This window comes from Salvelinus sp. IW2-2015, unplaced genomic scaffold (genome assembly GCF_002910315.2).
Source record: "Salvelinus sp. IW2-2015 unplaced genomic scaffold, ASM291031v2 Un_scaffold1187, whole genome shotgun sequence".
NCBI classification, from domain to species: Eukaryota; Metazoa; Chordata; class Actinopteri; order Salmoniformes; family Salmonidae; genus Salvelinus; species Salvelinus sp. IW2-2015.
Window position 1 is genome coordinate 256,393 of NW_019942769.1, and position 14,274 is coordinate 270,666.

The window sequence follows — 14,274 nt, forward strand, 5'->3', positions numbered from 1 at the left end:
AATACACCTAACAGATTAAAACACATTTTTGGCCAACAACACCCATGGAATAAGTTAAAAGGGTGTAATACAATATTATTTATTTACAATGCATGTTCTTAACCCTGAGTGACACGGGCCTGGGCGGCTCACAGGGATATTGGTATCCACAGTAAATTTCACAACTCTTCCCCCATGACAAAATGTGTCGAAATGGAATATTCTGATGCCAAGACATGGGCCTTTACATTATTTTCCCTTCCCAGGGTCTGAGACTTGGTTCGTCCAGCCATGATGCACTGCCAAAGTCATAGCAGAACTCATATGCAATTATGTTCATCACTAACACAGAGAGGCTGCTGCTGCCTACATACAGACTTGAAATCATTGGCCACTTCAATAAATGGATCACGAGTTACTTTAATGTTTACATATCTTGCATTACTCATCTCATATGTACAGTTGAAGTCAGAAGTTTACATAAACGAGTGTTAATGACTCCAACCTAAGTGTATCAACCACTCCACATATTTCTTGTTAACAAACTATASTTTTGGCAAGTCGGTTAGGACATCTACTTTGTGCATATACAAGAATTTTTCAAACAATTGTTTACAGACAATTATTTCACTTATAATTCAATGTATTCAACAATTCCAATGGGCAGAATATTCTACAAACCTAAAGTTGACTGTGCCTTTTAAAGCTAGCTTGAGAATTGCCAGAAAAATGAGTCATGGCTCAGAAGATTTTGAATAGGCTAATTAGATTCAGATCAGAGTTGAGTCAATTGGAGGTTAACACTAGGCGATCGTATTTCAAAGACGCCTATACAACCTTCAGAACTCTCAGGCCTCTTTGCTTGACATCATGGGAAAATTCAAAAGAAATCAGCCAAGGACCTCAGAAATGACATTGTACACCTACACAAGTCATGGTTCATCCTGGAGCAATGTCCAAACACCTGAAAGGTACCACGTTCATCTGCTACAAACAATAGTACGCAAGTTATAAACACCATGGGACCACGCAGCCGTCCACCGCTCAGGAAGGAGACGCATTCTGTCTCCTAGAGATTAACGTATTTTTGTGCAAAAAGTGCAAATCAATCCCAGAACAACAGCAAAGGACCTTGTGAATATGCTGGAGGAAACGGGTACAAAAGTATCTATATCCACAGTAAAARGAGTCCTATATCGACATAACCTGAAAGGCCGCTCAGCAAGCAAGAAGCCACTGCTCCAAAACCGCCATAAAAAAGCCAGACTACGGTTTGCAACTGCACATGGGGACGAAGACTGTACTTTAGGAGATATCTCCTCTGGTCTGATGAAGCAAAAATAGAACTGTTTGGCCATAATGACCATCGTTATGTTTGGAGGAAAAAGACGGGATGCTTGCAGACCGAAGAACACCATCCCAACCGTGAAGCAAAGAACACCATCCCAACCGTGAAGCACGGGTGTGGCAGCATCATGTTGTGGGGATGCTTTGCTGCAGGAGCGACTGGTGCACTTCACCAAATAGATGGCGTCATGAGGGAAGGAAAATTATGTGGCTATATTGAAGCAACATCTCAAGACATCAGTCAAGAAGTTAAAGCTTGGTCGCAAATGGGTCTTCCAAATGGACAATGACCCCAAGCATACTTCCAAAGTTGTGGCAAAATGTCATCAAGGCAAAGGAAAAATGGCTTAAGGACAACAAAGTCAAGGTATTAGAGTGGCCATCACAAAGCCCTGCCCTCAATCCCATAGAAAATGTGTTGTCAGAACTGAAAAGGCGTGTGCGAGCAAGGAGGCCTACAAACCTGACTCAGTTACACCAGCTCTGTCAGGAGGAATGGGCCAACATTCACCCAACTTATTGTGGGAAGCTTGAGGAAGGCTACGCGAAACGTTAGACCCAGGTTAAACAATTTAAAGGCAATGCTACCAGATACTAATTGAATGTATGTAAACTTCTGACCCACTGGGAATGTGATGAAGGAAATAAAAGCTGAAATAAATAATTCTCTCTACTATTATCCTGGCATTTCACATTCTTAAAATAAAGTGGTGATCCTAACTGACCTAGGACAGGGAATTTTTACTCGGATTAAATGTCAGGAATTGTGAAAAACAGTTTATGTATTTGGCTAAGGTGTATGTAAACTTCCGACTTCAACTGTACATTACATACCATCTATTGAATCTTAGCCTATGCTGCTCTGCATTGCTCATCCATATATTCTCATTCCATTCCTTTACTTAGATGTGTGTATTAGGTATTTGTTGTGGAATTGTTAGATATTACTGCACTGTCGGAACTAGAAACACAAGCATTTCGCTACACTCGCAATAACATCTGCTAACCACGTGTACGTGACCAATAACGTCTGCTAACCACGTGTACGTGACCAATAACGTCTGCTAACCACGTGTGTACGTGACCAATAACATCTGTTAACAATAACTATGTGACCAATCAAATTTGATGTGTTGTGATGAGGGTGGTCCCTGATGAATTTCCTATCACAAAATGGGTCCCCCGGCAAAAAGGTTTGAGAACCCCTGGACTGTGAAACAGGCTGATAAGCTCGTAATTTAAAAGGAACTTACATCCTTGATAGTGTCTTTGACCTGCTGGTCCACGGTGTTCTGAAGAGAGGAGATCATCTCATCCTTCTCGTGACACATCTTCACCAGGTCAGAGATCTTCAGCTCCAGAGACTCCAGAGTCTACAAGAGAAAACACAAAAAGGTTTGTCAGTGCCGACTCCCTCTCAGGGCACACAGAACTAAACTGTGGTGTATGTAGTCTGTCCACYATTGATTAGTTAGAACCAAAATAAGTCCCATTGCTGCAAAATACCTCACCCAAAAATAAAATAAATTTGACAGTACCTTTCTAGCCTCGTCAAGCTGTTCGTTTGATTGCGGTGCTTGTCTGCGATAATTTTCCAGTTCTGAAATCAACGGAAGAAAACGGACTAATCAACCAGAAGGAGACCRAGCATGTTCCCTCACAGCCACTGAAAATCAGGTAAACCGGTCTGCTTCTGGTCATTGACGGACAGTGAAAACTGGTGATTGACAGGTTATTGCTGACAGTTCTACTGAAGGTGAATGTGACAGGCTACACCAGTGTTTCATAATCCTGGTCCTGAGGACCCAAAAAGGTGCAGATGTTGGGTTTTTAACATGACACACCCCATTCAAATCATCATCAAGCCTTTGCTTAGTGGAATCCATTGTGTATTGCTAAAATAAAAATGGCCGCCAGCCGGCCGCCAGTTGGTTACCATTGGTTTTGACAGGGAGCTGCTCTGAGAGGTTGGAGACGGTGTCACTACTGGGATGGGCGACCACCAGACACGTCTTGGCCGTCTCAGCCGCCATCTTTATGCCTGCCAGGTCACTGCACATGGAGTCAAACATGCCTCCCAACGACGAGCTGACCTTCTACACCAGACAATACACATTTTAGTCATTAAGCAGAAGCTCTTATCCAGAGCAACTTACAGTTAAGTACGTTCATCTTAAGATAGCTAGGTGAGACCACATGTCATAGTCAATACGTGATTCCGCTATAGAGTAGTTATCACAGCTAAGTCCGTGTCAGGTGAAGGAAGAGACGAGGCTACGTGATGGAGGTTGACACTGCTAGACGGCCAATGTGTCTAGTTAGTCCGCATTACCGTGGCTCGCTCCGCTCTGTCCAGCTCCTCATGACTGGCGTTCTTGTTCACTAGATTCTTCAGGATCTCTAGACGCCTCTCTGCTCTCTCCTCGACAATCTCCTTCTCTTTGGCCAGACGTTCCCTTTAAGGACACAGAAATCAAGTTATTAAAGCTACAGCTTGTTCAGTTTTATGTATTAAAAACATTTAACCTTTAAAATCCACGTTACTATGTAAAAGCTTTGAGTAACCTCAGTTGATAGAAAGGCAATATATAATTCCAATCTATTATTATTTAAAACCAGCCAAACAATAAAAATTAAGTCATAATTTAAGGCAGAGAAGAGCTCACTTGTAATCGGTCTGCATTTCAGAGAAGAGCTCAGAAAATTCCTTTGTGACCTCGTCCCGGATCCGGGATTCCAAAGCCAGGTTTTCAGATCTCTCTTTCTGGAGTTGTTCCCGGAGCTCCTTCAACTGGAGTAGTTGGCTCTGAAAGGGTTAACAGACATTAAAAAAAACGTACTTCACATTCATCTCTTGTGGACAGACTTTAAAAATAAATAAAATCAAGCATCTGACCAAATTACACAAGACTTTAGTTCTGGGTGAACTTCACATTAATAAAAATAAAAAGTACAAGAGTTTTGACAATGTGATCTGATAAGGAAAAACTCTGGTCCCTTTCACGAGACTATTAGTAAGCCTGAATCTACCCCAAATTTCAGAAATCAAATCAGGGCCTGGAAATGTAGGTGACTACTAAACAGAGGTTAGTAGTGATGGAGGAACAAATCAATACGGTTACATAATCGGGATATTATTTTTGACAATGTCGCTGTATTATTTTTGCACTAGTTGGCTGTCCCTGCACCAAAACGAATTTTCCCTTCATAGCTTGTTCTCCACCTTTTAAAATAGGGAGCCAATTTGTTTTCAGCACTTATTTCCACAACGGATCAAAACTAGTTATCATGACTCTCTTGTCCCTCTGCAGCAGACATGTTGTGAGCAATATGTTCGGAACGCAATACATATTGTAATGGCACCTCAGTCTGGTGTAATGAGGCCCGGTGTAATGATGCCTGTGTGTAATGAGTGAGGGCCCCTCAGTTCTGGTGTAATGAGGCCCGGTGTAATGAGGCCTGTGTAATGAGGCCCGGTGTAATGAGGCCCGGTGTAATGAGGCCCGGTGTAATGAGGCCCCTCAGTCTGGTAATGGGCTGTGTAATGAGGCCTGGTGTAATGAGGCCCTCAGTCTGGTGTAATGAGGCCTGTGTAATGAGGCCTGGTGTAATGAGGCCCCTCAGTCTCGTGTAATGAGGCCGGTGTAATGAGGCCCGGTGTAATGAGGCCGGTGATGAGGCCGGTGTAATGAGGCCCGGTGTATGAGTGTAATGAGGCCCGGTTGTAATGAGGCCCTCAGTCTGGTGTAATGAGGCCTGGTGTAATGAGCCTGGTGTAATGAGGCCTGGTGTAATGAGGCCTGGTGTAATGAGGCCCCTCAGTCTGGTGTAATGAGGCCTGGTGTAATGAGGCCTGGTGTAATGAGGCCCTCAGTCTGGTGTAATGAGCCTGGTGTAATGAGGCCTGGTGTAATGAGGCCCCTCAGTCTGGGTAATGAGGCCCGGTGTAATGAGGCCCGGCTTGTTGATGTTAATGAGGCCCGGTGTAATGAGGCCCGGTGTAATGAGGCCCGGTGTAATGAGGCCCGGTGTAATGAGGCCCCTCAGTCTGGTGTAATGAGGCCCTCGTCTGGTGTAATGAGGCCCCTCAGCTCTGGTGTAATGAGGCCTGGTGTAATGAGGCCTGGTGTAATGAGGCCTGGTGTAATGAGGCCTGGTGTAATGAGGGCTGGTGTAATGAGGCCTGGTGTAATGAGGCCTGGTGTAATGAGGCCCCTCAGTCTGGTGTAATGAGGTCTGGTGTAATGAGGTCCCTGGCAACTCTCAGCCCTAGTAGCTAGGGGGAGAGCCTTACCTCATAAGCATCTTTATCGATGAGAAACTCGTCATCGTCCACTTCCTGCATGGTCTCCTCAATCACGCTGTCCTCTGCCGTGCTCTCCCCTTCCATGTCATCAACATCCTCCTGCACATCCTCCAGACTGGTCTCCCAGCCAACCAGAGAGCTCCTTCTCCGCTTACCCAATAGGTTCTTCCTGTCTGCGTGGTCGACGATCATGGACAGTTCCCGGGCCGACCTCTTGGTGGCGAGGTGGGGGACGGTCTTGGAAGTCAGCACCACCACCTTCTGAGCCACGGCGGAGAACTTGAGCACGTTGATCGTCTCGTCGTACATGGAGGCACACTGGTTGACGTTGACGACCATGCAGGCTTTGCCCCGCCCACAGAAGAAGCCTTGCAGGTAGTGGGTGAGCTTGCTCTCCCTGAAAGGGATGTGCTGTGGTAGCCTAGCAACAAGAGGCAGGTCAGAATGTAAATTGTATTAATTACGTTTGGACAGGGACAATGTACAACAAAAAACCATACTTCTCAGAGCACTGAGAAATGAGTTGCAGCAGWGTCAGCTAAAAGATTATGTATACCCTCCCCCTCCCCCAATATTAGGAAGACGTTCCTAATGTTTTGTAGACTCTGTATTACGTATGTCAAAAAGCAGACACGGCTCACTTGGATTGCTGGCTTTGACGTAAGGCGTTGATGCACTTGCCCAGCGTCATCAGCGAAGTGTTGATGTTCCCGGCTTCTTTCAAACGCTCCCCTTTATTCTGAGTTTTAGCGCACCGTTCAGACCCAGCCAGGTCACACAGGGACAGCCTGAACAGGAAGGACAAAAAACACAGCCCTGCCTTAGACACCCACAAGTACTGCATGGGTGCTCATAGAAGATTATTTATTATTGTGAGCGAATGAATAAAATATCCATTTCACTTACTCGCTGACAGAGTTAACACGAGGAATCCTAGCATCTTCAATCCGCAGGATACGAACAGAAAAGATGCTGTGGCTGAGCATAGGAAGAGATTTCTATAAGAGCACAGCGGTCAAAACTACTCTGTGCTGTGTGAACTTGACTCACGCAAGTTAGTAACAGCCCAAAGAAACATTCAAATTAATAAAATTGGAAAAGGGAAAATAACGTGCTTTAAAAATGACCGTACCTCCTGCTCGAGAGGAGGTTGAGCTTTGTGCTGGCGAAGCTCTGGTTCTTCTTTCCGAGCTTCATCACCTTGTAGGCTTCCTCCGCGTTGTTCACTTGTATCCACTTCAGATCTGAAATTACACGCAGGAACATTTGGTCCTTTGCAGCTCAGTTGGTAGAGCGTGGTGCTTCTACAACAGGATTGTGGGTTCGATTCCCAGGATAGATATATTAAGCACTTGTTAGACAGGAATATATATGTTTTACACCTCCAATGCATCCGTTACCTTTGACAAAGGAGTTGCCTTTGACATCCTGCGACAGCCGCAGCGTAGATCTCTTCAGGGCTCCGATCGGTATGGGCTCCAGCAAGTCGTGAATATTCTCGTTGTAGATTTCACAGAAGGACACCCAGACTGAGAACTTGGTGTGTGCGTCAACAACCAGACTGAAAGCGTCTTCAGTCACAGTCCTCTCAATGTCACTTAGTGTGGACCCTGTCAGAGAAACAAGTGGTTAGACTGTTTACAAACCCTCTTGTTGGATAGAAGTCTATTGTGATGACAAACGATGCACGCGCTCACACACACACACACAGAGTGAGAGCGAGCAACGTGACATGTGACAATCATGTATAAATGCAAAACATGAACATGGATGGTGGTGTAAGACCACATAAATGATGAATCTCCTTGCCTTGTAGGGTTGTCTMGCTGGTGGAGCTTGTCTGGCTGGTGGAGCTTGTCTGGCTGGTGGAGCTTTTCGGGTTATCACTCTATGGGGGAAGAGCAATGATATAAAATAAATTATTAAACCCCAAAGAAAAACTTGTTGAGTAATGCAATGGCTTTAAAAAAAAATTTTTTTTTTAATGAATTTGGGTAAATAAACCAACCCTGTACCTCCTTGAGGAGCCTGAAGAGATTTCTCTTGCTAGTGGCCTCTTCCCTCTGCTGATCTTTCGTGAGCCTGATGAACTCTCTGCATCGCTGTGGCTTGACAGTCATCTGGTTGTAAACACGCCCCTCAATGCTGTTGAAGATGACATTCAAAGACCTGGGGAGGATCCCTGCGTTGGCCTCTGGACCTTAAAAACACAACAGGTGTTGAAGATCTGTTCATGTGTGAATCGTGTCTTCTTAGTGTTTGTGGGAGTTGGCCATAAAAGAGCYTGGTTTGAAACGGGGTGAAAGGTCAACATATGATTTGACTTTAAAAAGCATTGCGTTTCCACAGTGAATCTGTGCAACAACTAACTCAGGCCGGCCCTTGTGTACAAGTAGGATGTTATGACAAAACAGTATGCATCTTTCCAACGCTGCAAGGCAATTAAAAAAAATATATATCAAGAAATCAAACCTAGAAATGTGAATGTCTTTCCCGCATTTGTGACTCCATATGTGAAAACCAGAGAATTTCCACCTTCCAGAACATCCTTGACCAGACTTCTCACTGTGCCATCAAACATCTCTCTCTGAGAGGTTTCTGGCCCCAAGACCTGGGGACAAAAATAAATGAACAGTGTTGTTATAAGATCTATCTTCTGTTCCTTATGAGATCGTGGTTATTATTTATTTTCTTGTGTGTTTTTTGGTTCCATTTTGTTAAAAATGTGTTTTACAGGGACAGCGCACATTAAAAATCACCATTACTGTAAATGTGTAAGATTTAGCTGGCAGGCAAAAAAATATATGTATACAGTCCCTGGATGGCACTGACAGGCCCTGCTGACTGACCTGTGAGAACTGGAACCGTTGAGCTGTCTGAGGGACTGATTTGTCACTAAGCCCTGCTGAGAGGGAGGTCCTTGGAGCCTTGAGGAGGACCTTGTCTGGGGGCTCAATGGAAACGCAGTCCTTGAATTTGTACAGCAAAGGACAGCAAGTCACAAGTCAATGGTCAATTTAAACTTTGGTCAACAGTTATTATCCAAGGCTCTTGTTACCTGACGTGTCTGCTTCTTGTGAAAAACTATTTCAAGCCAGAGCAGTGTGTTAAATTACCTGTGATTCGCCATTTTCACTTTCAATTGATGTGAACGGTCGAATGCGGAGGTACACTTGCAAGTGTTCATTCTCTTCTAGGCATGACTCCTGTGAGTGAAACTCTGATATAAGGTCTTTCCTCAGGTCGTCGACGTTAATTTCCCTCTCCGCGCTTTCCAATGTGCTGTGATAACCTGATTCCGTCATCCTGTGTCAAATAATATGGTGGGACAAAGAAACAGGTGTTGAGCAAAGCACTGGCTATAGTTAGCTACCAACGCACCTTCCACATTAGCAACTAGCTAGCTAACAAATCACCTTCGACATTCAACGTAAGCAGATCACAGCACTAATCAAGCGAAGGTGAACATGTTGTTGGCTTTAACGAGACAAATTGGTAACTGCACTGACAGCTAGTTAACGTTGGCTAAACCACTATTCCGACGAGGCGYCGCCAACACAGCTAACTTAACTAGGTAACGTTAGTCTTTTTGTAACATAATGAAGAGACATGCAAACCACTAACTTACCCTATATATTCGAATCATTAGGGGGAAAAAATCTTATTGATATTAGGGTTTTTAATGTCTACTTACGTGACAGACTTTTTTTTCCACAAAAATGTTTCGCAACGAAATTCCGTCTTCTGTTGTCATCCTAAACTGTCGCGGTCTCATTTTTAAATTCGACCAATCGGGAGAGTGATTTTTACCGGAAGTGCTCATAGAAGACGCAGTCAGATATTCATTCTGTTTCAAACAAACCTTTGCATCTACTGTTTTGTGTGTTAACTATGTATTTCTGATTATTATATTATCCATACGCCCACATTCCTACGATTGACTTCAATCTCTGCAACAACACAATCTTTTTTTTTATATATATTTTTTTCAGCCAATCTTGAATTGAGCTCTAGGGAAGGGAAGGAGAATAGAAAATACAGTTAGGGGAGGAAATGGGAGCAAGTGAAGAAGGAAAGGAAACTAGAATAGGAGGAAAGGAAAGGGTGTTAGAAGAAATGAGATTAAGATAGGAAAACGAACTAGAAAGGCCAAGGATATGAGGAAATGGATTTAGGAAAGCTAAGGAGGAAAGGGAGCTAGGATTATGCAAAGAGAGATTACATGTATGTGGTAGTGATTCACCAAGGTTAGTGCTTTTTTGGAATCCTTGGGACGTCCCTAACTAACCCCTAAACCAGCGGGCTCCAACCCTGTTCTTTGAAACCTACAGGATGGTAGCTCTTCACTCTAATACACCTGATTTTAATAATTAGCTGGTTAGTTACAACTGGGGTTGGAGCGAATACCTGCACGGTAGCTCTCCAGGAACAGGGTTGGAGAGCCCTACCCTAGAGCAGGGGAATTTAACTCTTACCCTACGAGGCCCGGATCCTGCTGGTTTTCTGTTTTACCTGATAATTCATTGCACCCACCTGGTGTCCCAGGTCAAAATCAGTCCCTGATGACTGGGGGAAAAGGAAAAAACATAGTGGATCTAGCTTTGAGGCCCAGAGTTGAGTTTGAGGGCCCTGCACCTAAAAAGCTACTTTTCATTTAGAAAATGGGCTATATGGAATCGATATGAGCGAGAAACATTTATTTTAGTGTCAAAATTGACTATAAAGTGTAAGTATTGTAATTTGTCAAATCAGTCTCGTCCAAAACGGACATTGGTGAGATGTTAGGAAAAAATGATACATCACAGAATAAAGGGTACCGTACAGTAACTGTTTACCTTGGGTTGGATTTAATCCTGACCACATGCCCACAGCTGGCAGAACCCAAGTAATCATAAATTCAGTGCACAGCTGCATGCAACCAGATCCTAATGCCCATCGGGACAAACACCAAAGCTCTCAGTATAGTGATGCAGGACTTTAGATGTTGTACACACAATTCTCTCATTCAAAACTTTATCTGCAATGTTATATTCCCATTTACGCGACTCAAGCTGTTTCTCCTATACAGCTGTTCCATTCTCCGTGTAGCCTGCTGCTACCGGTAACTGCCAAAATAAAGGAAACGCCAACTGAAAGTGTCTTAGGGAGGAGGTCAGAGACCTGGCCATGTGGTGCCAGGACAACAACCTCTCCCTCAATGTGATCAAGACAAAGGAGATGATTGTGGACTACAGGAAAAGGAGGACTGAGCACGCCCCCATTCTCATCGACGGGGCTGCAGTGGAGCAGGTTGAGAGCTTCAAGTTCCTTGGTGTCCACATTACCAACAATCTAACATGGTCCAAGCACACCAAGACCGTCGTGAAGAGGGCACAACAAAACCTATTCAGGAGACTGAAAAGATTTGGCATGGGTCCTCAGATCCTCAAAAGGTTCTACAGCTGCACCATCGAGAGCATCCTGACTGGTTGTATCACTGCCTGGTATGGTAACTGCTCGACCTTCGACCGCAAGGCACTACAGAGGGTAGTGCGAACGACCCAGTACATCACTGGGGCCATGCTTCCTGCCATCCAGGACCTCTATACCAGGCGGTGTCAGAGGAAGGCCCTAAAAATTGTCAAGACTCCAGCCACCCTAGTCATAGACTGTTCTCTCTGCTACCGCACGGCAAGCGGTAACGGAGCGCCAAGTCTAGGTCCAAGAGGCTTCTAAACAGCTTCTACTCCCATCCATAAGACTGCTGAACACCTAATCAAATGGCTACCCAAACTATTTGCATTMCCCCCCCACATTTTTACACCGCTGCTACTCTCTGTTTTTATCATCTATGCATAGTCACTTTAATAACTCTACCTACATGTACATACTACCTCAACTAACCGGGGKCCCCGCACATTGACTCTGTACCGGTACACCCCTTGTATATAGTCTCGCTATTGTTATTTTACTGCTGCTCTTTAATTACTTGTTACTTTTACTTCATATTTTTATCCATATTTTTTTWAACTGCATTGTTGGTTAAGTGCTTGTAAGTAAGCATTTCACTGTAAGGCACCTGTTGTATTCGGCGCATATGACTAATACAATTTGATTGGATCTTAATTGAGCTGCCAGAAAAGCTTCAATGCGCCTTAGCATAGATTCTACAAGTGTCTGCAACTTCCTGTGTAGAAGCACATCATGCTTTCAATATTGTATCCCTCATTTACTCAAGTGGCAGTTACCTACGTGCTCGTCGTCCTGACCAGGGTTTTGACCTGACTGCAGTTTGGTGTCGTAACTGACTTCAGTGGGCAAATGCTCACCTTCGATGGCCACTGGCATGCTGGAGAAGTGTGCTCTTCATGGGTGAATCCCGGTATCAACTGTACCGGCCTGATGGCAGACCCACGTGTATGGCGTTGTGTGGGTGAGCGGGTTTGCTGATGTCAACGTTGTGAACAGAGAGCCCCATGGTGGGGTTAGGGTATGGGCAGGCATAATTTACGAACAACGAACACAATTGCATTTTATCGTTGGAAATTTGAGTACACAGAGATACTGTGATGTGATCCTGAGGTCCATTGCCGTGCCATTCATCCTCCGTCATCACCTCATGTTTCAGCATGATAATACACGGCCCCATGTCACAAGGATCTGTACAGAATTCCTGGAAGCTGAACATTTCCCAGTTCTTCCATGGCCTGCATACTCACCAGACATGTCACCCATTGAGCATTTTTTGAATATTCTGGATCGACGTGTACGACAGCGTGTTCCAGTTCCCCCCAATGTCCAGCAACTTCACACAACCATTGAAAAGGAGTGGGACAACATTCCACAGTCAACAGCCTGATCAACTTTATGCAACGGAGATGTCGTGCTGCAATGAGGCAAATGGTGGTCACACCCGACACGGATTGGTTTTCTGACCACACGCACCTACCATTTTTTTAAATGTTGGTATCTCAATCAAATCAAATGTATTTATAAAGCCCCTTCTTACATCAGCAGATGTCACAAAGTGCTGTACAGAAACCCAGCCCCAAAAAACCCCAAACAGCAAGCAATGCAGAAGCACAGTGGGTAGGACAAACTCCCTAGAAAGGCCGGAACCTAGGAAGCAGTGGTGGAACTCGCGTTTTCTACATGAGGTGGCCGGGGGCTACTTCAGGGGCTCCATAGACCATGACAGAACATGTGTGTGTAACCCTAACTTGGCATCTAAGGAGCATGAATGAATCCTTTGATTGCTGGTTTTAGAGGTAGAAGTGATAATTGACTGAACCCGGAGTTCTTCAATGTGACAGATAGTGTGGTCCAACAGGGTTACTTCACTAGAACTCTTTAACGTACTAGTGTCTCTACCTCGGAACTGCAGCTCAATGTCTTACACACACACACACACACACACACACACACACACACACACACACACACACACACACACACACACACACACACACACACACACACACACACACACACACACACACACACACACACACACACACACACACACACACACACACACACACACACACACACACACACACACACACACACACACACAGAGTCACGTTCCTGACCTGTTTTCCTTTGTCTTGTATTTATTTAGTTGGTCAGGGCGTGAGTTGGGTGGGTTTTTCTATGTGTGATTTTCTATGTTGGGATTTTGTGTTCTCCTGGTATGATTCTCAATCAGAGGCAGCTGTCATCGTTGTCCCTGATTGAGAATCATACTTAGGCAGCCGGGGTTTCACGTTGTTTTGTGGGTGTTTGTCTTTCGTGTTAGTATTCGTGCCACACGGGACTGTTTTCGGTTGGATTCTATTTGTTAATTTGTTTCATTGTAGTGTTCAGTTTATTTTATAATAAATTATTGACACTTTCCACTCTGCGTCTTGGTCCGATCCCTACACTCCTCTTCAGACGAAGAGGAGGAAATCTGCCGTTACACACACACACATACACACACACACACTGTATCACATACTGGAGAGACTTAGGTCACTCTGTTTTTTAAATATTTATCTGGGTCGGGGGGTGGAAGATGACTCATTGGCTGACAACATGGTAACGACTGACCGGAAACGACTACGAGTAATGAGAGCACAGCACAAGAGAACACCACAGCAACTGTCACAAGTTCCGCTGCAACAGCAGGCCACAAACAGATGCAGGTATGTGTCTGTGGTTGGAGGAAAGTTACATCACACCATGGGTTGAGATCCACCAGGGGAAGAAGGGGTGTTTGGGTAAAGAGAGACAGAGGCCTCGCATTGATCACTTTCTGCGAAAGCGATCAAATCAGTCGAATGAAGCACAGCAACTGGACGCAAACCATAGTTTGCAGTGCATCAGTACCACTGTCATGGAGGACGTAAACTCAAGCACCGAAGTAACAACTGAGGTGGAACCAACAACAGGAGTGGAACTCACCCAGCCTCCCAGACCTGCAGTCGAGAGGAGACTACCAGGGCACAGACCGTATGTGAAGTGGCCTGGCGCCAGTGACAAGAAGTTGTGGGAAGCAGTGAATACTGACCTTACCTTGACCCTCGAGAAACTTCAGGCACAGTGAGAAGAAGTTGGAGAGGATGGGGGACATCATCTATGAGTACGGGCAGAAAGCTTTGGAGTGCAAGAGGCAAAAGGCG

General features: G+C 44.8%; 1 protein-coding gene across 2 annotated transcripts in view; it reads right to left on the reverse strand.

Annotated features, from left to right (window-relative positions):
- Positions 1 to 9,433, reverse strand: part of LOC112069987 (kinesin-like protein KIF20B) — a 29,460-nt gene extending 20,027 nt beyond the window's left edge. For both annotated transcript variants that reach the window (XM_070438799.1, XM_070438798.1), the window contains exons 1-16: positions 9,327 to 9,433; positions 8,749 to 8,938; positions 8,482 to 8,601; positions 8,105 to 8,243; positions 7,648 to 7,832; positions 7,442 to 7,520; positions 7,033 to 7,242; positions 6,765 to 6,876; positions 6,539 to 6,610; positions 6,274 to 6,420; positions 5,621 to 6,053; positions 3,993 to 4,132; positions 3,659 to 3,782; positions 3,263 to 3,422; positions 2,865 to 2,926; positions 2,580 to 2,699 (exon numbers count right to left, since the gene is read on the reverse strand). In XM_070438799.1, the coding sequence (XP_070294900.1) occupies positions 2,580 to 2,699; positions 2,865 to 2,926; positions 3,263 to 3,422; positions 3,659 to 3,782; positions 3,993 to 4,132; positions 5,621 to 6,053; positions 6,274 to 6,420; positions 6,539 to 6,610; positions 6,765 to 6,876; positions 7,033 to 7,242; positions 7,442 to 7,520; positions 7,648 to 7,832; positions 8,105 to 8,243; positions 8,482 to 8,601; positions 8,749 to 8,937 (2,292 nt within the window). In that variant the 5' untranslated portion in view covers position 8,938; positions 9,327 to 9,433. The remainder of the gene's footprint in view (positions 1 to 2,579; positions 2,700 to 2,864; positions 2,927 to 3,262; positions 3,423 to 3,658; positions 3,783 to 3,992; positions 4,133 to 5,620; positions 6,054 to 6,273; positions 6,421 to 6,538; positions 6,611 to 6,764; positions 6,877 to 7,032; positions 7,243 to 7,441; positions 7,521 to 7,647; positions 7,833 to 8,104; positions 8,244 to 8,481; positions 8,602 to 8,748; positions 8,939 to 9,326) is intronic.
- Between the last annotated feature and the right edge of the window lie 4,841 nt (positions 9,434 to 14,274).